The sequence below is a fragment of the Helicoverpa armigera genome, chromosome 24, assembly GCF_030705265.1.
Source record: "Helicoverpa armigera isolate CAAS_96S chromosome 24, ASM3070526v1, whole genome shotgun sequence".
Classification (NCBI taxonomy): Eukaryota; Metazoa; Arthropoda; class Insecta; order Lepidoptera; family Noctuidae; genus Helicoverpa; species Helicoverpa armigera.
In genome coordinates, this window is record NC_087143.1 from 2898439 (window position 1) to 2926040 (window position 27602).

The window sequence follows — 27602 nt, forward strand, 5'->3', positions numbered from 1 at the left end:
TTTAGAGGTTTATTAATATTTTTACTGGTGTTTTACACTTCTGACAATTCACGTCAATAATATGATTGTGTTCTTCGGTAAATGTCAAGAAGATTTTCATAAAATGTAGAATTACTAGGCTGCCAGTTACCTCAACAGTAAATAGGCCTGTTGTCTAAATAGGCTTCATAACCCAAGTCAAACTAGTTTGTATAGAATTTCAACCAGAAACTCTCAAAGTGCTGAAATGCTGAAATACTAAATGTTAATAGTCTGTAACCGACATTAGTTTTAGACACGTATTGAGTCTGCGGCTTTTGATATTCAAATGTTGGACTAATTTTGGATTAAGGGCTCCGTTCTGATTGGGTCTTTCGAATTAAGGGGTATTTAGTTTTAATCCTGATTAACATAATAAATGAGAAACTAATTCTGTCTTCCATACAAACTATACAGGAATGAATTTTATCGAGTGCGCAAACTTTGTTAAATAAGTTTTATAGATACGTATATTTTTATTTTGTCGTGTTTTAGTACAAAACAGAAAAGTTATTGATATCGAAAGATGTTTATTTTGTAACCAATTGTACGGTCACAGTCGTCATAGTAGGCACGGCGCGGCAACGCGAAACCGGTTTATTGTCGCGAGCGCGCTGCTCCAAGCGCGTAAGAATAGTTGATATCCATATTTTGCTGATTTTAGGGCGGACAAAAGAATGAAAAAAAAGTTTTTACTCATGATGCAGATGTGTTCTGTTAGTGATTCTGGACCACCAGTTTTTTTTGAGCACTGCTTAAAATTCATTCCTGTACATGTATATGGTTTCTGTATTCTGTGTTCTGTCTGTCTATCGCCTTTTACGCCAAAATTACTGTACATACCTATTTAATATGCGCTATGACCTTAAAATTCATCCCTGTACATGTATATGGTTTCTGTATTCTGTGTTCTGTTAGTCTATCGCCTATATACGCTAAAATTACTGTACATACCTATTTAATATGCTCTATGACGTTAAAATCGCATTGCCTTTTCCCAACCAAAATAGAGGCTTTTAGTTTAACCGTATGTCTTTGTGTACCAGTGTTTTACACCAAGCAACCATCTATAGTGTACAAATGCAACCTGAATTTCAGCACCGAAGTATTTTCAGCTGGGAGTACAAAACCTCAACTCACTCGACACGGTCGGACAGGTTCGTTTCGGCTAAACATAAAGTTCTAGTGAAGATACAAAACGAACATTTTGTTACAGGTGTAGTGTTACAGGTATCTTTATACTTTGATAGAAGTGGCAGTCGTTTGATTGGAACTGTTACAATTTTTTTTTGGGATTCAATTAAAATAAAGTGAGGACAAGAGATCTATACGGATAAATGTTTCTATGGTTATTATGTTAGTTTGATAAAGAAATATATAATAAGATAAGATACATAGACAATAGGCTTGTTTGATTCAAAGACTATTTTAACCAGTTTTCTGCGACATAGATAGACACTATCTTCTCTGTACGAACCAATATTTTATAATTTTAAAAGATATATGGTGAAGTCTGAAATCACCAACCCGCATTGAGCAAGCGTGGTGATTAATGCTCAATCCTTCTCGGTGTGAGAGGAGGCCTGTGCCCAGCAGTGGGACGATAACAAGGCTGTAACAGTACAGTATATTCGTCAAACATGATGAGTTTGAAGAACATAGCTTTAGAGATAATGTATTGAAACTGCACAAACTATCCAACTACTACGTGCTACGGTGCTACGACATCGGTACGAATTCGTAGCATTCGTCTCCGTCAGCTGAGACCGCTCGTAGCGATGCTACATGACAAATTATACGCCGTTTGAACGCTCAGGATGCGAATAAAGTTACTGATTGGCATAATCTGACTGGTTTGTTTAACTAACCTTGATAATATGCATCATTTATTGTTTTGGTGAATTTGTAAATTCATTGATTATTTTGTCAGATTTTCCAAAATCAGCTTCAATCCATCCTTCGAATAAATGAAAACAAAAGGCAGATATGTTTGAGTTACTAACCTTATAAAAATAAGAGGATTATCCCCCACTACAAATAAAAAACAAGTAATTTATTTTAAAAGTGAAATTTTGCTAATCCGACCTCGGGTTCAGGCGAATATTTTAATGAAGCTAATCCGACAATGGGTCGTAATTTTTAAGGTTCTGCACAGAAAGAAAAACGCTCTACGTTCAAGCAGATACACAGGCCATTATATTTCTTGAACAGTAATAGTACGATATATCTACTTCAACGGAGTTATTTATAATACTGTGGCCACTGGACATCTTAAAAGGAAAGATAAGCGCTATTTCTTCATATAGCACATTGCTGTCATGCAGCGAAAACCGCCACGGAAAGTGTTGAAGAAGATGCGCCGTCATGTAGGTAGATGAAAATAGTCTTCGTTTGAACTCGGAATAACGGAAAAAGTCTTATGCCCGTTTTCACCAACAACCTCTTACCGTTTCCCTATCTAAATGCTACTTTTAATAAGGACCCCTCCCAATTTGACACCTACCTAAATTAATTTTCACCACACTTATACATGAGTCCCTTAAGTAGGTGACAGATTACTAGTTCTACAAACGATAATGCAAAGTCGATATTTTACGTTTCATTTCACTATCCATCGCCAGAAACGGTTCAAAATATGTTTGTATTCTGTCAAGATAATGATAGGAGTTGTTTAAGCAGGCATCAATCGGGCCCCCAGGTTTAAGTGAAATTTTAAGGTTATAATTGACACCTAGGCTTTGGTGAAAATGAAATTCTTATTAAGTGTTCCGTAAATGCTCCCTAAATTTAGGTATTCGTTGGTGAAAACGGGCATTTTCCCTAACTCCCACATAATAATATAAACTCAATACAAAGCATTTTTGCGTTTGCGTTTTTTATACAGAACCTTTCGTGTGCGTTCAACACGCAACTAGCCATGTTTTTGTCGGTAGGTACATTTTTCCGCGAAACGTTTTTCCGTGTAGGTGAGGTTGTAAATATTTCTGCTATACGCGTGTTGTGTTGGTTAAAAAAGGTGTGGGTATTACGCTGGAAAACCTTTTTATTACCACTGTTTTGAAGTAATAAACAATGGTTAAAATGCTATAAATGCTGTTTCTGTTGAGTAGTTAACAACATTTTGTGAATTTATTTTTAAAAATCTTTCATGCGCACTAAAAAAGGGGAAATAATCTGTGAATCGAAATTCATCACTTTCGAGGAAAAAATAAAAATAGTACACCTCCAAAATGGTAGAACGAATTCGATGGCAATTTTTATTAAAAGCTTGTGTAAATGGGATGTATCATACGTGTGGATAAGATATACATAATGAAGATAACACTCGCCTATTAAATATTTTTTAAAGAATTTCAGGTTTTGCATCATCAATCTTTATGCGAACCAGAATAACTGGTGCACTATTGCAGAAATGTTAAACATTATACCATGTATTGAAGTTCACGAAACGTGCTTGTTATAGCTTTAAATTCTAAATATCTGTCAATGTTAGTACAAGCCACTACTGTCTGCACGCTACTAGCACAGTTTAAATACATCATGTTTCAACTAGAATAAGTAATTTTAAAGGAGTGCCACACGCTAGCCATTCCAAATTATAACTCTGTCACGCAATTTTATTCCCAAAGGAATGAACTGAAATTAGCCTAATAGATGTGTTTTTCGCAAAAATAATATGTGATACAATATTAGTTTTTAATCTAGGAACACTAATAAGGCTGCTAGCTAATTGGTCCGATTTTTTTTGGACAACTTGACTAGTGGCGGACTTTTTGAAGACTGACTGACTGAGTGTATTTTGTTACCTACAGAAAATCGGTCATCGATTATCGGAGGTGGGCACGCAGCCTAATTTATTATATAAGAGACTTTGGAGCTGTTCCACATACATAGAGTTACACCTAAAAAATAAAATAAAATAAATAAATATTAAGAATATTTATTTAACCATTATAAACTTTAAACCGAGCTTGGAGTCCCTTCAAAGCGAAAATCCATACACCTCCCCGAAGGTAGACCAGCTCTAAGTCTTGTATCAACCTCCTGACCAGGCATCATCATATCATTGTAGGTAGTAGAAAAGTCAAGGCATTCAGCATATTCAATATCTGGAAGTTTCGGCTAATTAGGTGTAAGATATGATAGATGAATCAGATATAAATAAATAAACGTTTTTTAAGCTCATTCCAAAAGAGGTTTTCAAAAGCCATAGATGCACGGCGCTGGTTTTCAGTTTCAGGCTAAGATAGCTAACCAGTGTCAGTAAGATAGAGCAATGGAAACAAGTTTTCTCGCTTTTCTAACAAAGTAGCAAACTAGTTTACAAGATAGTTTATATACACGATCGACGATAGTTTTAAATACGCAGTCCTTTCTATTTTAAGGATAATAGCGCCTTGCACTACTTTGTTCAGCTATTTCAAAGAAAATATGAGGTAATAAAGAATATACACAAATACAAGATATGCGCGAAAAATATTACCCTTCTTGGTAGTCGAGTAAATTAAAAGATCTCACGTCTTACCTAAGGGTTTCTTCCAATAAGAATTGTAAGATGTTTCTTTGAATTCCTCTACTACATCTTGACCTTTCATCAGTGGATTGATCAAATCAACAGATTTGCGTATTTTATGCGAAGATTCAGGTTTATTGAGGACGTCTAGAAATAGTCCGTTTATTTCATCTTGTAATTGGTAATATTTGACCAGTTTACGACAAGAGGGTAAACCCGCGGCCCGTAGTTCACGTGGACCTCTTTCTATGAACTTATTTTCATTTTCGATACCACCTTGTTCTTTTTGTGTGCCCTTTAACATTTTGTAGGTTTAAAATAACGAAATATTTCAATTCGTGCATATAAATAATTATTTTGACAGACAACAAACCCGAGAACCCGTTAAAACGTCAACAAAAATTATAATCATAAATTGCAGAATTTATAGGCTGCCAGTACTTAAGCTTCATTTTTTTGCAAGAAGTTTTTAAGTGTTTGGTAATGTTAACTGTGCCATTGCAAAGCACAGGCTCTTCTCTTTCAGACAAAGATTACGTTATCTTATTTAGGCCCAAGTATACTCTGAAACTTGCAAGTGAAAATTTATTGTGAACTTTAAGGATGTTTGCAGAAGCCAGCGTTGATAGTATTCTATCAATACTTCGCAAGAATTGCACATCAATCCTGGGTAAATTACGTTGTAGCTCCAACGGCATCCTAAATGTATTATGTGATAGGTGGGACAGCCCCATGCTGGCTCAATATACCTACGAGTACATATTAAATAGGTATTGTTTCTTCTAAAACTAAGCCAAGGTATGTCTTTCCTAACAAATTAAGAACCCCGTAAATAAGTAAATAAACATTATTATCATTATTAACAGTTACTTGCCAAGTATGACTTTACTAACAAACTAGCTGGTGCCCGCGACTTCGTCTGCGCAGGTTTAGAATTTCGAACAATATGTTTACAAATTGTAGCCTATGTGTTATTCTGATGTATAAGCTATATTATTGTAAAGTTTCATTAAAATCCATTCAGTAGTTTTTGCGTGAAAGAGTAACAAACATCCATACATCCATACATACAAACTTTCGCGTTTATAATATTAGTAGGATTAAGAACCCTGTGAATAAACATTCTTATTATTTTATTTTATTAACAGCTACTCACTGGGCTGCGGCGAGTGTTTCTTAGTCGACATGACGTGGTTCAGGTCATGTCAGCTGTGGCACCTCACGCAGGAGATCATTGAGAGCGCGTGGTGTCGCCACTGTTGACGGCGACGACGCCAGTTGTTCAGTGGTCGCGGCACCGCTTTAGAGGGTCACGCTGATCGCTGTGGACAAAGAAATAAGAGGTTAGATGAATATCTTGGAATGTAGAAAATAAGAGTGTGGTCAAGTTGTTTTACTGTATAAACTACTTAGGTGTTTTAGAGGGAAGTTCTTCCAGTACTTGGATGAAATATAGCCTATGTCATTCTAGGGATAGTGTAGATTTTATTCTGTTGGTAGGTGCAGTAGTTTCGGACCCTTTAGGGTACAAAGAAACTAGTTTATTTGATGATTCAGCGATGATTTGGATTTAGCTAGTAAATAGCCTATTCTCTCTTCTCTAGGAAGATGTTTGAAGAGTTTTGGTAAATATGTAATTTTCTGTAAGAAACCACCTTTTTTCACCTCAATTTCCCAAAACAATCCTGATATACCATATTATGGAAGAAATAATTTGGTTGAATATCTACCGGTCTGATTAGGTACCTAGGCACCTGTACATTATCATTACATCGCAAACAGTGTCCTAAAGGTATCGCTTTCATACTTAAAATAAGGCCCGTAATAATTTTTTTTTTTTTTTTTTTTTTCCTCAATCCTGCTTAGCACAGCAATCTGTTTTTCCACATTTAGCTGTTATTTTCTTTGACCTCAGCCTGAGTGTGTCTTTAATTTAAAGAGGGGTCCATTGACTTCACTCTTTATAATGTTGGAAAACGGTTTTTGAGGGAGGGAACACTGTTTCTCCTCAGTCTTGAGTGCTGAACGCTGCCAGTGCCTGTTAGTTTAGTAGCTGAGGCATTTACATGTTTCGATAACTTGGTCTGATACTTGGAACTTCTGATGGAGATTTCTTGTTTCACCGTATTAAGATTTAGATCTCGTAAAATATATTTATTGCTGATGCATTTAGGTATGTTATACATGCACCTAATGCTCTTGGTTTGGAATCTTTCCAAGATATCAATATTGCTGCTGGATGCTGTGCCCCATAGTTCGATGCCGTACGTCCATACTGGCTTGAGGATTGCTTTGTAGATTAGCATTTTGCTTTCATTAGACAGTTGGGATTTTTTGCCTACCAACCAATACAAGCTTCGAAATTTTGTATCCAGTTGCTTCCGCTTAGTCCAGATGTGACTTTTCCATGTCAGTCTCCTATCTAAGTGCATACCGAGATACTTGACGTTGTCAGAGTGCGGTATTTGCTCTCCGTTAAGGGTAACTGGTGGGCAATCGCCTTTTCTAAGAGTGAAGGTGACATGGACCGATTTACTGTTGTTTGCCTTTATTCTCCATAACCCTAGCCATTCTTCAATTTCTATGAGATGCCTTTGTAGCGTTGCTGATGCGGATGCAGCCTCGGTGTTCACCGATAATATAGCAGTATCATCTGCATACGTGGCTATCATAGTATCTTCTTTTATTGGTATATCAGCAGTAAATATGAGGTGTAGAACTGGGCCTAAAATACTGCCCTGTGGGACTCCTGAGCTAATGTCATATAGCTCTGATGTTTCATTTTGAACTTTTACCTCAAAGCACCTTTTATTTAAGTAGCTTGCCAAAATGGAGTAGAATGAGTGTGGTAGCTGATTTTTTATTTTGTAAAGAAGACCCATGTGCCAAACCCTGTCAAAGGCCTGACTTATGTCCAAGAAAACTGCTGAACAAAACTGCTTGTTTTCAATAGTTTGGCTTATGGTGTTTGATATTCTGTGCACCTGTTCTATAGTACCATGTTTCTGTCTAAAGCCAAATTGGTGTTCTGGGAGAATTTCTTCTAAGTGGGCGTACATTCTGTTGAGTATTATTTGCTCAAAAGTTTACCCAAGAGAGGGAGGAGACTAATAGGTCTGTATGATAAGGTTTCCTCTACTGGTTTGCCCGGTTTAGGCACCATTACCACCTGTGCTATCTTCCACTGGGATGGGAAATGGCTCAGTCTTAGGCATGAATTAAAGAGCATCACCAGAAACATTATGCCCTTCTTCGGGAGGTTCTTTATTAGGGTCGAATCAATTTGATCATACCCTGGCGCTTTTCCAGTGGGTAGTGATATAATTTCTCTAGAAATTTCTTTAGGGGTTGCTGCTCTTAGTGGTAGGCATAATTGGTTGGGTGATTGAAGGAAATCCCCAATTTCTTTATCCTTTTCTTCATTCCTAGTCTCAAGAGGGGTGAAGACATCTTTGAGGTGAACAGCAAAAGCTGTCGCTTTTTCATAATTTGATCTGGCCCAGGTGTTATCTCTTTTTTTGATTGGCGGGATGTGGTTTACAGGTCGTTTGAGGTTTTTAGTCGCGCGCCACAGTGAATAATTAGTGTCTTTGTTAGGAGTCAGGCGAGTTAAGTAGTTTTGAAAGCTGAGATTTTCATAGTCGCTAATCATTTTCTTCAATTCCTCTGAGGCTCTATTTAATTTGGTTTTATCCGAAGGATATCTAGTCCTATGCCACTCTTTCCTTAATTTTCTCCTCGCTAGTGCTTTCATTACTACTTTCTTTGGATATTCTCTATGAGGGCGATTTGTATTTTTTGTAGGGATTGTTTTGATGGCTGCCATATGAATTATGTAGTTGAATTTTTCAATACTGTTTTCAATATCCTCTGTTGTTTTCAATTTAATGTTTAGTTCTAGGTTTTGAGAGATGATGTCCTTGTATTTGTCCCAATCAGTGTTTTGATTGCATATTCGTGTCGATGGCTCAGAGGGAATGGCAACTTTTGTTTGATTAAGAATAACCGGGGAGTGGTCTGACGATAGGTCCTCACATTTCTCTATTTTAGTGTAGTTCCTGCTGATATTCTTTATTATATAAAAGTCCAATAGATCAGGTATTTTGTTTAAATCCTTTGGCCAGTATGTAGGCTCACCGTGAGATATGCAATCAAGGTTCATATCTACTGTGGCTTTGTATAGTTGTCTACCCTTCGGGTTGATTAATCGGGAGCCCCAGTAGGTATGCTTGGAGTTCCAATCTCCTCCACTTATAAATGTCGGTCCTAGCTCCGCAAAAAATGTTTTAAATTCTTCCGCACTGATAGAGTGTCTTGGTGGGCAGTAAACTGCAGCAATAGTTGTATCTGAATTTTTGTAATTTAATTTGATCATAGTTGCTTGAATTTTATCTGTTTTGTATGGGTTTAAGGCATAATGCTTGATATTTTTTCTCACTATAACCGCAGTCCCACCGTGTGAATTTCCAGAAGGGTGGTCAGTTCTATAGGTTGTGTAGTTTTTAAATGCGATGTATGACCTCGGAGTTAGTCTTGTTTCGGAAATCAAAGCTATGTCAATTTTCTCCATTTCCATGAAAAGCTCAAGTTCTTGTCGTCTAGTAGTTATCCCGTTGGCATTCCATGTGAGTATACGGAGGTTTATGCCCTCTGTGAGACCAGTCCTGTGATTAGTTGGACCATCCGGTCCATCATGCTGTCCATCATGGTTTTCATGATTTCTTGGAATCGATTGAACATTATGTCTAACATTTTAGTAATGTTTGGTCCATTGTCCGTCAAGTTGTCATTTATTTGTTTTTCTTGTAATGTGTACAATGATTGGTCGGTCAGGTTTTTGGATTCTTTTCTATGTCTTAGTGCGTCGGAATAGCTTCTCGGTTGAGCTGAGGGTTGGGGTTCTTCTGGGGTAGCTTTTGGCTGGTGGGTGTGAACGAAAGTTGCTTTGTTGGAGTCTGGTTTTACTTTAATTTTTAATATTCTCTCTTTATATTCTTTATATTTGTTGCATCCTCTGTAACTAGCTGGGTGACTACCTTGGCAATTTGCGCATACAGCGTCTGTTTCAGGAAGTTTTGTGCAAGTAGCTGTTGGGTGGTCATTTCCGCACTTGACACATCTGAAGGGACGAAAACATTGATTTTTGCTGTGCCCAAATCTTTGGCATCTCTTACATTGTATAACTTCTCTTTTCTTGTATGGTGCCTCAATTGTAACTTTAACCTGACCGATGTGTCTTATATTGAATATATCTTTGTTGTTAGGCCGCTGTTCTATATTCACAAAGTAAAGTGGGAGTTTTTGTTTTGTTGTGCGGTGTTGCACGTTCACGACTTGTCTCACTTCGTGCCCATTGTCCTGGAGTTCTGCTTTAATAAGTGATATATCTTCGGATGCATGTAAGCCTCGGATAACCACTCGGTACGCTCTCTCACTTTTTAATTTATATGTGTAGTGGTGTATTTCTTTCTCAATAAGGTAATCTCTTATTATTTTATAAGTCTCGATGTCGCTTGGGATAAGCTTGATGATATGCCCTGATCTAAGTGTAGTCATTTGATATTTATCTGGGTTTACTGCCTTATTTAGGATGTCTCTCAGCGGGATTATGTCGATTACTCCTGTGATAAAGATCGGCTCTGGTTTTGGGACATATTCTTTTTTGTTGTTTTCAGTTTCGTTATTTTCATCACTAAGAATATCAAATCTGTTTTGTGTAGGAACCAAAGGATTGATTCCTTTATTCGCTGACTGTTGCCCGGTAGGACTTTCCTGTCTCTTTCTCTTTGCAGGAGGTAAACGGTCTAGTTGCCATTGGTTGCTATTCTGTGCATTCTCTTTTAGTGGAGAGCATGTTTGATCGGCTTTCTTAGCTTGGTTGTCTGGTCTATCCTGCAGTGTACTCTGATGGTTTTCCTTACAGACAGGTGCTTCTGTCATATTATTACTGCTATTGCAACCGCTGAATGAAAAAGATCTTGGTCTCGTTTCAAATAATCCTTTATGAAAGATTTGTTGTGTTGTTGTTTTTTGTGTTTTATTTTCAGGTTTACTCATATTGTTCCCACGAGTTTGGACGCAATGGTTGTCGCTCACAGGGTGACGCCATTCCTGTGAGAAGGCTATATACAATGGGGTTCGCCAGGTTCACCAAGGTAGGCCCGTAATAATAAAATGTGAACAATTTCCGCTTGGCTTAACTTAATTTGAACGATAAAATTTTTTCGACTGTATTACATAATACAGGGAGGAGACTTTACAGGAATTATCACTTGAAGGTTAGAAGGTTCCCGAAATTTCATGAAATTTCATGAAATTTTTATGATATTTTAAGTAGAGGGATCGAAAGAAAGTTTGGACAGGAAATAATCAAAATTTTGATTGATATGTCCCGAGCTCTGGGATTTCGAAATGATTGAACTTTTAAACGTTTTAATTACTTCCTCTTTATGTTATAATGGCTTTTCTACGAATTCATAAGTTACATTTAAAGTACTGCTTAAAAATATATTTGCAGTGTACCCAAACGTGACAGAGATAAACTGATGTTTCGGCAGTGCTTTAAATTGAGTGTCTTTTTAGTATTCGGCCATTACTTTCTTAGATTAGGTGAAGATGTAATTAAGTCATTTAGGTACAAGTTCACCAACAATATAAACAATTTTATTACAACAACTAGGTACTAATTTACATAGGTATTCAAGTTTCAAAGTAAATAGTGGTTTTAAAAAAAATGGACTGTTAAGTTGTCGGTGTACTTAGGTTTTAGTATAAAAGCTCTACTGTGAAAAAGTGTAATATAAATGAAAGTCTTGGATCTTGGTTTACTTGAGTTTTATTATTCATAGACATCACAACACAACAGTTCACTGCACCACAGTTACAGAGCCAATGTCCAGGATATAGACGATGACAGATCATGACAGAAGCTATAAATAGTGACGTACTAATTAGTGATGTTACAACAACAACAACAATTTCGTATTTACAACTTGTAGACACGAAGTTAGAGTCAATTTGTTAAAGGAATGTCTTCAATCAGTTTTAGTAGTTCCGTTAAACAGTTTAACTAACAAACTTTCAAGCTCATCAACTTAATAGTTAAGTATTATACTGATTGCTTCTTTAGTTACTCAATTAGATAAAGAGAACTTGACGTGGATTACCCGGACGAATGAAGTTTTATTTACATTTGTTATTATGAAGTGGTAAAGTTCGTGATGTTGTAAGAAATATCTGAATCTACTGAATCAATTTTGAGAATTCTTTTATCAATAGAAAGCTATTTTATCTGTGTGTATGAATTTTATCTGGGTACGGAGAATACTTCTCTTGAGACGCGAATGAATACGCGGGAATCAGCTAATATCATATGAAGTCAATTAACAGTAGCAGTACATACATGACTGTACATGTACAGTATACCTAACATACTACAATATAAAGCGAGTCCAAAACACGAAGGAAATCTGTACAAATAAATCTATGGTGAAGATTAACATCCGCCGTTTATTACGGCATAAATTGCGGTCTCGCCAAACAAAAGTAATGAGTTCCTTTGTAGCCAACTTAATTGTTTCTTTGACTGAGCAAATTGTAGCCAATCAGAAATACTTTGTGAGAATAACCAGAAATATCCAGAAATTCCATTGGTGTGCAGTACTGTGGTGTAAAAAAAATAATTCTTCTGGTCAAAATTGATTTATTTATTCATTTAATACTTAACGTGCACTAACGACATCTTTGCAAATTATTTATTAAAATATTAATCATTCATTTATCCTCCAAACAGTGCAAAAACGTCGCTTAAAGACGTACGTACATACCATTCATTTGGAAAGTTGCAATCATATTAGATTAGTTTACATTGCACATTAATTTGCACCCTTTTTGCGCAAACATATGCTAGCAGTAGATCCGCGAACACATTTTTGGGCATATTTGCGTACCAACTTACAATTAACCACAACTTATAGTTAAAATTAAAAGCTTGTTAAAAACTTATAATTTTTCGTGAACATCTTTTTCTTTTTTAATAAGTTATTTTTTTGCCATTATAAGAAATGCAATTACAGAAACCAGAAACTGAAGCTTCAAACTCGAACTGTCAGAATTTTGAAGTCGACTGAACCTGTCTTGTCTTGGCAAGAAAAGTTGTCGGCAATTTTCGTGACGTCACTTCGGGCCTTTTTGTGTGTCACTTATAATTTCTTCTCATGTACCCAGAGTTTGTCGTCATTGATGATACGATTTACAGGCAAACGTTTCTGAGTGTGTTTTGTACCTATATATATTTGTTAATAATATTCCACGCTCAAACTTACCTAGGTAATTATGGTGTTTGTTATGCTAACGCAAAGCCTACTTTTTTAATTGAATACTTTATCACGTTCTTTAATGTTTTCGTCTGCCTAATCTTTTTCAAGTAGATATATTGGTCGTCTTCCAGTCTCACCGTAGACAGGTGTACCAGTGTTTTACATGGAGCGATCGCCTAGCTTATCTCTCCAACCCAGTCATCTGGGTAACTCGATACCCCTTACCCTAATACGATAAACTAATGGTTGTCAAACTTTCTGGCTTCTGACTTCCCTTAACGACGGCCAAAGATGTTGAAATGACGATTTAACTCGCCTTCCAACGCACGGAAGTTCTCAACTTGGTAAGATGGTCACTCATCCACGAACTGACAGCGCCAAGCTTTGCTTAATCTTATGGTCAATATACCCGTGCGGCTGGCAGTAAACCATCATCATCCTCCTGCCCTTATCCCAATTTCATTTGGGGTCAGCGCAGCATGTTTTCTCCTTCCATACTCTTCTATCTGCCGTCATCTCACAAGTAACATTCTTTCTTACCATATCTACTTTCACTAAACCATGAGCTATAATAATTCCTCGTACACAAATAGAACTTTCAGCTTCAGTTTTCAATTAAAGTTGTTTCAACCTGTCGTAAAATAAATGTATTTATTTTCAACCACAGAGCATTCGTTACGGTGTCGAAGAAGTAGCGAATAATATTTTTATTTTATTGGGCAACTAGTTTTGAGCGAAATTTATATCCAATTAAAATGTACTGCAATTTATTGCATCTGGCTCCGGTAGAAATGGTGAAACCATTTTTCAATCCTTGATTTTTACACATGTATACAATTTTGAGCTTTGTGTGTAAAATGGCAAGGTTCCATCATTTTGTTTGTGAAAAAATGTTTCTGCCCTGGATGACTGACAACTTTCAGTCGGCCGATAGTTCAATTAGATAATTAGACCAGTATAGGTATTAGCTTTATACTGGTTGCGGTAAACGAAATGTGAATAGTGTAAAATAAATAAAAGACCACACATTGGAAGAAGGTTATATTAAACATACTTTACCTGAACCATTTATAACATTGTAAATAAAGTCTATTTTAAACAGTCTTATATTATTAATTAAGTTGTCAGAGAGCCAGCGACTGGCAGACTTTCGTTATTTTATAAATGTCGATTTTGTGTGTCTACTTTGGCTTTTACTTTTGATGAAGAAGCTGGCCGTAGGCGAAACGAAGGTTTGGGTGTTACTGGCTCTTTGCCTACAATCTTATAGTAAGCTCATACTGTCTACACTAAAACAGCTCGCACTGAAACGCTATTAACAATGTCAATAAGTACATATAAAGCTTATCAGAAACTAGACTCGTTTGTTTATTTGGTGAGCTCGTTTTATCTGTGTGTGTTTCCTTTTCTACTTCTATGCCATTATGTGATTTATCCACCGGGTCTTCTAAACTCTCCAAATCTTTTTGTACTGCATCTAAAATATTTTGGAATAAATTGTGAAGAGTACCTTTATTGAAAAACTCTTTTTTTTCTACCCTGTCCAAACTATTTTGTTCTGTTTCTGAACTTTTGTTTGGTATAGAAAAGATTTCGTGTATTTGCCACCCAGATGTTTTTTCGTTTGGAAGAATATTTTCACCATCATAGGTATAGTCCACATGACGAACGTAGTTTACTCCCTCGCAGGGAATCTTCCCATCCGTTACGGTAACTGATCCAAAATTTATATTACCTTTTACATTGACATTTTTAATTTTGATGTTCTCCATTGTAGTTACGGATCCACAGGGAGGTTTCTTAGAATATTGTTGCCCAGGTCGACAAATTCCTGAAAAAATCAAGTCGAATCTTGCATTTTTGGTAGTAAAGTAAGTAGATATTTTTTGAGCGGTGCGCAAAAAAATGTGTGGTTCAGAATCAGACCGAGAATATTTCTGCATAATTAATTTAAAAAATATCATATTTTTATCTGCGCTTAAATATTTCGAGCGAGATCCATGTAGTGGTTGTCGGTAGTTGTTAGTCGCCAGTTCACTTCCAAATTTTCCTCAAAGAATTACGTAGTATGACGTAATTGTGGTGACCGGTCGCATCATCGATACTAATATTATAAAGAGGAAAACTTTGTTTGTTTGGTTGTACTGGATAAACCCAAAGACTACGGGACCGATTTAAAATATTCTTTCACAATTAGAAAGCTATATTGTCTGCGAATAACATAGGCTATATTTTATCTCGGTGCTTGAAGAGTGTGCGTTCGCGCAGCGGAATGTTGTTGAATTTAAAGATTTTAATTATGCAGATAATTAGTGTATGACGTCCTATAATTGTGTATGGTTAATAAAAATTTGTGTATGCAGCCATTGTGGAGAAATTCACCAAAAACAGATTCCGCTGGGCGAACGTTGGCGAACGTTGTCCTGGCGGAACTTTTTTTAATCCATAGACTTTAGAAGAAAAGAGATGTGTCCAAAAATTAGTGTGTATTTGTGTATAATTGATTATGTATGAATGAAATCAGTGCATGCATAAACTTCGGAGAAAGTTTCGCTACGCGAACGTTTGGCCATTAGCTAGTTTTCATATAAAGCGCTTACATAGAGAGCTGTAGATTTTTACATACGTTGTTTTGAATTTGTTTATATTTGTTTAAAAAACAGATTTAGAAAAAGTCGTAGGGTTTAAAAGATAAAAATATAAACGTAAAATACACTTATTAGGTCTTAGTTCTTAAAGTATGCAGTTTGGGGTCTAGATTTTCACATTTACACAAACCTTGTAAGTGTCTCCAACATGTTGCCAAGTATCAATGATGTTCCGTTAATAATTAAAAAGTTATAGGATATTTTACCATAAACAGATCACTGTTTACAAAGCAGTCGAATATCACGACGTTCTAAAGGAATTGCATGGTAAAATGTATGCCAATAATAAGTTTAATCATTCAACTATTCACTTGCAAAATTTCATGTCATTAAATTCAGTAATTAAAGAAAGACAATTATAATACTGACGGAGCATCGAAAACCTACATAATCCGACCAAGTTCGGATAGCTACAAAAAAGCGGCCGTGCCATATGTCTTAGAAACGTTCTTAACTTGGAAGGTTAGTATAATTATTAATATGGTACAGTTGCGTACAGAAGCGTTAAGAAAAAATAAAACAATTGCATTTCTTGAATGAAAAATATGTTTTTAATAATAACGCCACTATCTACGACATTTTAGTTAAAATACGTAACGTTTATTAACGTTATTTTTAATCACGTAGTTAAGTAATTTATGTAAGTAATGATAATAAAAATATTTTTGTACACGGATATTTAAATAGAGATGTACTTGTTAATTGAAGATTTATTTTTATCGTAGATAGTGGCATTATTATTAAAAAAATATTTTTCAATCAAGAAATACAATTGTTTTATTTTTTCCTAACGCTTATGTACGCAACTGTATCATATTAATGAATACAAACCTTCCAAGTTAGAACGTTTCTTAGACATATGGCGCGGTCGCTTTTTAGTAGCTATCCGAACTTGGTCGGATTATGTAGGTTTTCGATGCTCCGTCAGTATTATAATTGTCTTTCTTTAATTACTGAATTTAATGACATGAAATTTTGCAAGTGAATAGTTGAATGATTAAACTAATTATTGGCATACATTTTACCATGCAATTCCTTTAGAACGTCGTGATATTCGACTGCTTTGTAAACAGTGATCTATTCATGATAAAATATCCTATAACTTTTTAATTATTAACGGAACATCATTGATACTTGGCAACATGTTGGAGACACTTACAAGGTTTGTGTAAACGTGAAAATCTAGACCCCAAACTGCATACTTTAAGAACTAAGACCTAATAAGTGTATTTTACGTTTATATTTTTATCTTTTAAACCCTACGACTTTTTCTAAATCTGTTTTTTAAACAAATATAAACAAATTCAAAACAACGTATGTAAAAATCTACAGCTCTCTATGTAAGCGCTTTATATGAAAACTAGCTAATGGCCAAACGTTCGCGTAGCGGAAACTTGAATTTCTCCGAAGTTTATGCATGCACTGATTTCATTCATACATAATCAATTATACACAAATACACACTAATTTTGGACACATCTTTCTTCTAAAGTCTATGGATTAAAAAAAGTTCCGCCAGGACAACGTTCGCCAACGTTCGCCCAGCGGAATCTGTTTTTGGTGAATTTCTCCACAATGGCTGCATACACAAATTTTTATTAACCATACACAATTATAGGACGTCATACACTAATTATCTGCATAATTAAAATCTTTAAATTCAACAACATTCCGCTGCGCGAACGCACACGCTTGAAGACGACCCACGGGACGCGGGTGAAACCGCGGGAAAACAGCTAGTCATAAATAAACACAATAACTTCTTTTCAACCGACTTCCCAAAAAAATATGAGGTACCTACACAATTCGTCCGGATCTTTTTTTGTAGTAAAACATCTAAGTATAACGTATGTATATATAAAACTTGTTTAACTATAAGCTGTCAAAGTTTGGGCACTGGTAAAAAAAATATTCCTGCATATTCCTCTTCGAGGCGCTGATTTTTAGGTACGGGGATCTAAAAACTGAGAAGTACGTACCTAAAGCAGCAATGCTAAGAAGCAGTGTTGCGATGATAATCCCATGTGACATGTTGCTATCGCTGTTCCTAAACTAATGAATATTATCGGGATTGCGGAACAATATATAGGTACACAGTTCATGCACGCGCAATCTCTTGTTAACGTCATCAAAATTCCCCAAATAATTAGGAATAACCTAAAAATATTATTTCAATAACGATTTAGATTTTTGAGTCATTATGTATAAAGAGGAATGAAACTTAATGCCAAGAAACCCTTACTAATGTTAAAAAAAAAACATATTTTTTCCGTGTGAACTATGCCCGTAGGTACTCGGAAAGCGTGGAGCTTTCCAACAGTGAAAGAATTTTTCAAATCGGTTCAGTAGTTTCGAAGCCTTTCGGGACCAAAATAAAAAACAAAAAATTGTTGAAATATGGAGAAGGACCGCACATTGATACGCTTTAAATTATAACCTTCACTAACTGTTGTAACCGTGGTTGTAACCAAGGAAGTATGTACATAAGAAAATCTTGGAATCTTAATTTGACCCAGTTCCCCTTCAATTAGAACTTATGTTTTATTTAATGCGAATTCAGCTAATCTACTTTGCCTGCTACATAGCAACAACTATCCTTATTCTATACTCAAATCAGTTGGTTTAGATTCTTTAATTCCGAGTACATGACGTCACTATTTTATTACGCTAATTAATAAACTAAAGCAAATAGGCATATTGTATTTAATTAGAATGAATAATAACTGTTTCATAAACCCATTTCCGTTGGCGGGTCTAAATCTATTTTTTGTTTCCTATTTCATTTTTAAAGTATTTTTCGACAATGATGGTTTGATCCTACAGACTTTATAGTCGGCCGATAGTTGACCCGATGGGTGTCGATTTTATTTTTAAAGCAAATCTTGATTTCATTCAAAGTTTTCAGTAGGTCTGATAGAAGCAGATAGCTGTGCAGGAACTCTTTTTCTCAAATAATTTCTTTTTTCGTATCCATTTCTCATACCTATACAATTTAAAAGTTTTGTTTTTTTCTCGCTTCGATAAAATACTTACGACAAACCTATCATACGAAATGAATGGTCGCTTTTCAAGACAAAACGTCATTGTCAGAAACTAACAATAGAATTATGCTCTTTTGGCAAAACGAACTTTAAAGTATTGGGCATAAGGATGAATTTTGCTAAATATTTTTGAGCTTTAATTAGGTTTTCCGCATGGAAACTAGTCAATTATGTTGATAATTCTGAAAGGCATTTCCATATTGTTGTCGATTTTAATTTGGGCCGAGTTTCTTCGAGTGCCAATTTTTGAACTTATTTGGACGTGGTGGTACTTCATCTTCAGCCCAAGTATAGAGATAGGTTGAAAGCATAAAGTAAATAACCACTAGAGAGCGCACTCGCCAATTTCTTCTAAGAACACGACTCACCACTGCGGGCGATGGGACGCGACATAATCCGCGGCTACTATTGGTCAGTTCAAGGTCGAGTTGCATGAGTACGCTCAGCAAGGGATTGCTCTCTTTCAATTACAAAATATCGATAAATACATTTTATCCATATTTTTTTTTTTTTCATCGTAGTAATAAATACTCAATAAAAATCGTATACGAATAATTAATAAAAATCAGTCTATTACAAAAAAGACCTCCGTACAAGAAAATTATTGATTCTTAAAATGTTATACTAAATTAATAAAAGTATAACTTTTTCGAATTAACGTTTTAGGGTCCTGATTGTTTTTGGTAAAAAACGATAATCGAACGTCTACATATTTCTTGATGTATTTTAAATAGGTACACGATGTAATTATTCCAAAATTATGAGGTTTATAAAAACTAAGATAGGCAAAAACATTGTTGGAATCGCTGAACTAAATAAACGTCTTCATTGTTTTAAATATTCAAAACAATTGAGAGTGAAGTGGCTCAAGCAAACAGCACTTTGTTATTGTTGGGGACCAATTTTCCATATTTCTGGAATCTTAAAAAATCTAAAATGAAAATATTTTTTTTTATTACATTAAAAGTAATTTGGTCTATGGTCTCTTATATATTAACTCATTAGCCAAAATAAAACATTTTTAATCAATGTAAATTTTACTATTATCGATATCCACTTCTTCCTTAAAGGTAACAGCCCAAATTTCATCGATAAGAATACAAAGGGCAAGAAAGAGATGGACGTATTAGAATTTCTTAATGAAAGAAAGGGACTTTTCCAAAAGACATCAACGAGCGTGAGCGCGGTTCACCAACCACCAATTTAAATAGACCCCTTTGGTATTTCGTAATACAATTAAATCAAAGCCAAATTTTGGTATTGATACTTGCCGATGCCATCCTTTTTGTAACTAGATGTCCTGGATTGTTTCCCGCACCATTTCATCGCGCATATAGGCATTTTTTTTTGTTTTTTACTCAATAAAATCCTCAATAATTTAGCGTGTTCGCAGGTCATAGACTTGGTCGCTACTAAAGGATCGTACTGATCGTAGCCTTATAGTACGCGCAAAATCGCTAACTTTTGGCGAGCGTCGGGGCACTGTATGCGCAGTCAAGTGGTTTTATAGTCTTTGGTTGAAAGTCAAGAAAGTGTATGTTTAATTTAATTTGTTTGCCAAACTACAGGAAACCTAACCTTCGTTACTCCAATTTTTTTCCATGTGCGTACTAACCCCACACGCAAATAGCCAAAAATATTATTTTAATTGGTTTTCCTTATGACTTTTTGTCCTGTTATTTCTTTTTGGGTTTACAACATATCTACATATAGAGAAATGAATTCCGATCTTCCTTATTACGCTTAGTCAGTTATCTCGGGTCGCTGGTGAAAAAACTAGTCGTAGATAAATTAATGACTTGAGGAAATATTTTTCTATATAACTAGGTACATTATACATACATTTCAATTGTTCATACATACCATTAACAACGCAGTTTCCAGTCTTTAACTACAGATTAGGATTTATGGTAAAAATATTATTACCTACATATATACGCGTGCTATAAAGCGTTTGGCAGTCCCAAATTCCTCACTAGTGTACAAGAAGTGTTGGCAACATGTTGTGTGGCTTTACAATAGCAACTCTGCTCATCGCAACCCTGGGCTCTCCCAGTAAGTACTTATTCTTATACTTTTTCTATGACAAGCCATTTTTCCCTCGGTCCTTTTTTTTATCGTCCCACTGCTGGGCTGCGGCCTCCTCTCACACGGAGAAGGATTGAGCATTAATCACCACGCTTGCTCAATGCGTGTTGGTGATTTCAGACTTTATAGTCCAGGTTTCCTGAAGATGTTTTCCTTCACCTACCGCATGGGAACTTACCGGGATAAAATATAACCTATGTTACTTGGGAAGAGTATAGCTTTTCAAAAATAAAGGAATTTTTCAAATCGGTTAAGAAGTTTCGGAGTCTTCGGGGTACAAACAAACAAATAAATGTTTCCCTTTTGTTATATAAGTACATACCTGTATGTATAGATTATCGTTGCTAGTTTTTTAATATGATAAGTAAGCACTTCAATCCCTATATTGACATACTTTTTGTTTTCCTCAAAACTTCTTGCTGGTTACTAAGACTACTTGATTTAATTGTTTAAGGGATTCAGGCAGAAGGAAAACCGGTGGCAAATAGTGATGAAGGGAACGGATGCAATGAGAATGGGGTCACCAACGTTGGAGGAGCTTATACTGAATTAAGTGGCAACAATTTTGATGGCGAAGTTCATTGCAAATCCGAAATAAAACAATCAGGCGTTGTTTATGAGGGAATTAATCCATCAGATATACCGCCACTTGCCTTCACTTCATTGAAAGGTAACTACGTTTCTGGTGGAGGTATGATAAACTATTTCAGTTCGCGGCTAAATCAAACTGATGTTGTTTACAAACTCTCACAAAATTCTGAAACGGGTCAAGGTAAAACAGAGCATGAAGAAAATTCCGTGAATAATAGTGTTGCTCATAATGCATCAGAAACTAAAGATATAGTACAAAATAATGCAGAAAGTAAAGTAAAATCTTTGAATAATGATACTAATACGGTACAGAATAAAACAGATGCTAAAGCACATTCTGTGGTTAATAGTACTGCTCATAATTTAACTCAAGCAAACGATGCGATTCGAAATAATACTGTAAGTGAAGTTAACTCTGTGAACAAAGATACGGTACAAAATAAAACGAACGACAAAGTGGTTAGTGGTACTGCTCACAATTTAACAAAAGCAAACGATACGATACGAAATAATACTGAAAGAAAAGTTAACGCAGTGACCAAACATACGGTACAAAATAAAACGAATAACAAAAAATACTCTGTGGTTAATGGTACTGCTCACAATTCAACACAAGCTAACGATACGGTACGAAATAATACTGAGAATAAAGTGAAATCTGTCAATAATGGTACTAGTGCGGTACTAAATAAAACAGTTCATAAAGGACACTCTATGAATTCTAGCGTTGTTAACAATTCAACACAAGCTACGATACGAAAAAATAATACGATACGAAATAATACTGAGCGTAAAGTGATATCTGTGAATAGTACTAGTACGGTACACAATAAAACAGATGATAAAGCACACACTGTGAATACTAGTGTTGTTAACAATTCAACACAAGCTAACAATACGATACGAAATAATACTGATAGTAAAGTAAAATCTGTCAAAAATAGTACCAGTACGGTATTCATTAAAACAGACGATAAAAAAAAGGCAAAAAACGGACAGACAAGTGTGGTCTCCGACAACTTTTACATCTATGTATTTTCGTTGATTATGTTGTTCAAATGTTTAGTGTTAAGCTAAGTATATTAGAGAACGGGTTTCTAAAGATGGGGGTGGCTATCAAAGTTAAAAATTGTCGCTGTATACTGTCATTTGTTTCTTGACAAGTGGTTGTCAGACTTTCTGACCGATGACAACAACCTTTACACTTATGTACTTTCTTTGATTATGTTGTTCAAATGTTTAGTTTTTAAATAAGTATTAGAGAACGGGTGTCTATAGATGGGGGTGACTATCAAAGTTACAAATTGTCACTCTGCGTTGGCTTTTGTTTCATGACAAGTGGTTGTCAGATTTTCTGACTGATGACAATTTACTGATAGTCATAAGCCAGAAAGTCTGAATACCAGTCATGTAGGAATATTACCTGTGTTGCCCAGGTTTGATTGGTGTGAGGAAAAAAATACTTAATAGTACTCAGCTGCTTCTAGTTAGAGTGGAAGCCGACCCTAGCATAGTTAAGAAGACAGATGATGCTATCCAGAATAATAAAAGTTCCTGTCAACATAGGCGATATTACAATAGTTTTGCTTACAATACTTTATTATTGTTAAACCTGTATCTTGTATTTTTATTTTCTATATCATGTTATGTAAGTGTGAAAAATAAATACCTCAAAACACTTCAGTAGCAAAAATTATTTCTATATTTATTAAATGTATTAACCTTGAAAATTTTTTTTTGGGAAATCATCAAATGACCTTCCCGCTGTGGGTGCAACAGCGCAGTTCAGAATCTTACTGACTAAAACCCATCATGTTCCTTCTTAAGCCCTTTATGTATCAGGGTCGCGGTAACTCTTTCGAACAATCCCGCAGCCCATCTTCGGTCCGCGGCCCTATTACATAAAAGACCTACAAAAGAACATGATGGGTTTTAGTCAGTAAGAGTCTAACACTCCCTCACGCTGCTAACCCACAGCGGGTCATTTGATGATTTCCCATAAAAAAGGCCTTCTTCAATATACCTGTTATGTGTTCTTTCATGTTTAAGTGGTTCGTTCCTCATTAGCTACGTAAATCTTGCCACATGAGCGCCTTTGATGTCGCGGCCTGGTTATACGAGTAATAGAGGACTGAAGTAGGGGCTTTATACCGCCCGTTCATATAGGAAACCGTTACAGCTTTATGGTGAGAACTGGTAGAAAAATAATACTGAAAAATACAAGAGATTTAGTTTATCTAATCAGTTAATTAGTTAAATAAAATTGGCCATACAGATGAGCCGTTCTAAATACCCATTTTCCTCTGTTCAAAATATGTTAAAAAAAAGACTTATTACTACTTAAGCCTAGCTTTGAAATATATAATCTTACAAATCAAACCGAAGTAGTTCGCGCGTAGAACGTAGTACTCCCGTCCCGTGCCCGTACTGAGGTGAAATTAAGCCTATCGGCTCAATACTTTCGGAGCCAAAGTCCGTTTAAGCAGTACATGGCCTCCTAGGCTAAACTGCGAGATGCCATAAACACACGAACAAATAAACAAAACATGTTTCCTCTTTATATATTAATATAGACTATTTTTCTACCGTAGAATTCTAAGTTGCTTCAACGCGCGAAAGGCGATCAAATTAAATCCTACGAGACAACTATTGAATAAGATAACGTCAGTAGGTTGAGAGGATAAAAGGGATGGACGGCATTTAAGGAAGCTTTGTAGCTATCTGTACCGAGAGTTATACTCGTACAGTCAACTTCAGGTCAGTGGTAACAGTTTTATAGGAAAATCGTTCTTATTACTATTGATTTAAGGTTGCATGACAGTTACCACTGATGTGCAGTCTACCGTACACGCGCCAGCAGGTCACCCAAACATTAACCTTACACTATTGTGATAAGGTTGAAAATCTATTGAAGTATGTATGTTGATGTGCTATCGCTTGTATCTTTGACAAAGCAATCTGTACATAAGTGAAGTGCTCTTTTCGTTGTCAATACTTTGGGTTACACAATTGTTGAAGAGGGTTTCGGTCATTAAATTAAATGTAGGTATTTGTATAAGGATCGGTTTGTACCTAGTATTCACGTTTTATCACATAGCACTCAATAAAAAAAACAGACAAGCAATTTTCTTTAAAAAACAAACTTCTAAAATGAACCCCTAATAACGAACATCGATAATTAAAAAACTAGAAAATAAAAAAATAGTTACTTACCTGTCAACCTACGTAGGTGGTCTTGGTCATATTAGACTAAAATAAAAACGTGGGGCCCATTAACTGTTGCTGTAGTGCTTTCTTCTAGAGGTATAATAGGTGTGGATTGCATCGACTTACTATAATCGTAACTGGAGATTTTGACAATCAATAATCAGCCGTAGCGGCTTCACCAGCGAATGCCGAGCTCACGATCTACCAAAGTATAAAGACATGCTTTGCCATAGGTAGGATTTCAGAGGGGTCCCACGTTTTTATTTTAGTCTAATATGACCAAGACCACCTACGTAGGTTGACAGGTAAGTAACTATTTTTTTATTTTCTAGTTTTCAGTGCACATAAGATAAAACCGTTTGACTTAAAAGTTTTTTTACCGATTTTTTATTTTCTAGTTTTTAGTATTTAATGAAAATGCCTACCAAATATTCCTCATTCTATCTAATTCATTTAGTGCATCATTATTACACGGTCTCTTACCTGATAATTTATTACAATCTAATTTTAAAAAAAGTCAATTTTTTTAACGACACCAAAAATCATCATGACCCCTCCCTGGGTCAGCAGCGGTAAGGGAGTGCCAGACTCTTACTGACTAAAAATAGTTATGTTTCGTCGTAGGCCTTTTATGTACCAGGGCCACGGTAACTCTTTCGAACAATCCCGCAGCCCAGGCAGGCCTTGGCCCTGTTGGGCCCTACTGGGGTTGCTGACAGTATTCTACTTGTGTAGCCCTTTCATTTGATACCCATATTGAGGGGGTTGTGGAAAAATATGTAGTCCGCCATTTTGTGCCGGCGGCCATATTAGATTTACAATGTTATTGATATTACTATATTGTATTGTCATCGGAATAAAAGGTGTATACAAAATTTCAGATTAATCGGTTGACAGGAAGAGGGTGTTTGAATTACTAAATTGGACCCAAGAATAAAACAAACGGGATGAACTAAATAAAACCGTTTAAAAATTGTTATCAGCCATTTGGTAGCGGCAGCCATCTTAGATTTCAATTTTGCATAGTAAATTGTATTCTACTTGTTGAGACCTTTCATTTGATACCCATGTTAATGGGATTGATAAAACCTAAGTTATCCGCCATTTTGTAGAGGCCGCCATCTTGGATTTGAATTTTATATAGTACATTGTATTCTAATGGTTGAGCACTTTCATTTGATACCCACATTGACGGGATTGATAAAACCTACGTTATCCGCCATTTTGTACCGGCGGCCATCTTGGATTTGCAATGTTATTGATATTACTATATTGTATTGTCATCGGAAATAAAGGTGTGTACCAAATTTCAGATCAATCTGACAACAGGAAGGCACTGAAATTTCAATTTCTAAATTTGACCCAAGAATGAATAAATAATAAATAAAAAACAAACGGGGTGAGCTAAATAAAACCGTTTAAAAAATACCATTAAACCACCAAAAGTTCCTAATTTCATAACAATCTCTTCAAATAATATTATAAGTCCTAATTTTGACGAACTTTTCATCAATATTGGACAAAATACCTATGTAAAGTTACGTGCCAAATTCCTAAAACGAATAGTTTAATATATTCAAGTTGCAAAAGTTTCGAGCTTATCGGGACCGAATCCTCTAATTGGACTCTCGTTTGTAGAATTAGAATGATTTTAGATTAAATTTAAAGTTGATTCAATCACGAAGGCTTAGCTTAATTGCAAATTAACAACCTTTTGTAAGGGTTTTTTTAGTGTAAGTAATTGTACATACTAATTTCTAATAAATAATCATGAAAAATAACGACACAAAATACATAGGCAGTCGCTCCATGTAAACACTGGTACTTACTCAGCTGCATCCAGTCGGACTAGAAGCGGACTCCAACATAGTTGGGAAAAGGCTAGGCAGATGATGAAATGACGACACGAAGCACATATTTACTGCACTGACAATATGAAAATAATAATACTATATACAACAAATAACAGTGAGCTATAAATTCTAGAGCATAGAATGATTTACTGTTACAGCCTTTTTAGCGTCCCACTGCTGGGCACATGCCTCCTCTCACACGGAGAAGGATTGAGCGTTAATAATCACCACGCTTGCTCAATGCGGGCTGGTGATTTCAGACTTTACAGTCCAGGTTTCCTCAAGATATTTATAGAATGATTTGACTTTGAATTAAAAGGACGACTGACAAATGACCTTACTTTGAAACTTTTTTTGGAAAAAACGATTAATCCCGAGTCTGGTAAAAAATAATCTTGAAGAGATTTAATGTTTTACAATTTCATAGCTGAAGAGATTCAAGTTGAAGTGAATGTTTAAACATAATTTAATTTGGAAAGATTAAAGGATAAGCTCGGAGATATTGTAGACATTTCTCTTAGAGTTAACGTCGTGAGAAAGTAGGTATGCTTTATCGCTGTTAATAATACGTAAACAGACTAGGCAATCTAAATAGGTACATAAATACAACCTTAGTGACTAATGCCTACTTATAATATAATATACCTAATCCCTACTAATATTATAAATGCGAAAGTAACTATGTCTGTCTGTCTGTTACCCTTTCACGGCTTCTACTCACACGGCATTAGTAAAATGACAATACCATTTCAGTACCTGCCTAGCCAAATGTTTTATACCTATGTTTTTTTCCACAAAAACATATTTAAATTCACATGAAGCTATTTCCTTAGTAGGTATCCATTAAGTTAATTGTTGTTGCCATTTCCATAGAAAATGAATGCAAATAAAACCTTCTGGCATTCATTCGATACTTTCAAGGTCTTTTGAGTGAACATTAGTACTGAAATTTCGAGGGAAATAAAAACTATAATATGTATAGAAAATTTTTGAAACCATTCACTAACTGTTCCCCGCGGTTTTACCCACGTCCCTAAAGAGCCACTTAGCACACCCAGACAAAATTTTTGATTTCGCCCTTGGAGTCTGAACAAATCTTGCCCGAACCATCTGCGGGTATCCTACCTATCACTTTGGTTATGTGATACGGGACGTAGCAAGCTTTGTAATAAAACAATAATACTGATAGTCGTTTTTTGTGAAAGTGCGAGTTACGAGCCTTTTTCGAACATTTCACCAAAGTAAGAAAGTTTTAGAGCCCTCAAGGGTACGAAAACACTTGAAGTGATTCGAAATCCTGAAATGGCTGGAAACTATAGTACAGT

At 35.6% G+C, this 27602-nt stretch overlaps 2 protein-coding genes across 3 annotated transcripts in view; one reads left to right on the plus strand and one right to left on the minus strand.

Moving 5' to 3' along the window:
• The window catches only part of Mctp (Multiple C2 domain and transmembrane region protein), a 185648-nt gene that overhangs the window by 120739 nt on the left and 37307 nt on the right, over positions 1–27602 (minus strand). For both annotated transcript variants that reach the window (XM_064041284.1, XM_064041285.1), the window contains exon 2: positions 5688–5853. In XM_064041284.1, coding sequence (XP_063897354.1) covers positions 5688–5718 — 31 coding nt within the window. In that variant the 5' untranslated portion in view covers positions 5719–5853. The remainder of the gene's footprint in view (positions 1–5687; positions 5854–27602) is intronic.
• Positions 20347–22559, plus strand: LOC126056619 (putative uncharacterized protein DDB_G0286901). Its single transcript, XM_049850328.2, has 2 exons — positions 20347–20593; positions 21081–22559. Exons 1-2 carry the CDS (start codon positions 20539–20541, stop codon positions 22292–22294), a joined length of 1269 nt encoding a protein of 422 aa, XP_049706285.2. The 5' UTR covers positions 20347–20538; the 3' UTR covers positions 22295–22559.

What these genes read in the sequence shown, in the direction of transcription:
- LOC126056619 (XM_049850328.2), top strand. Translation starts at nt 20,539, where the DNA reads ATGTTGTGTGGCTTTACAATAGCAACTCTGCTCATCGCAACCCTGGGC. An exon ending in CGCAACCCTGGGCTCTCCCA is followed by an intron (nt 20,594 to 21,080) that starts GTAAGTACTTAT and finishes TAATTGTTTAAG; the next exon opens with GGATTCAGGCAGAAGGAAAA.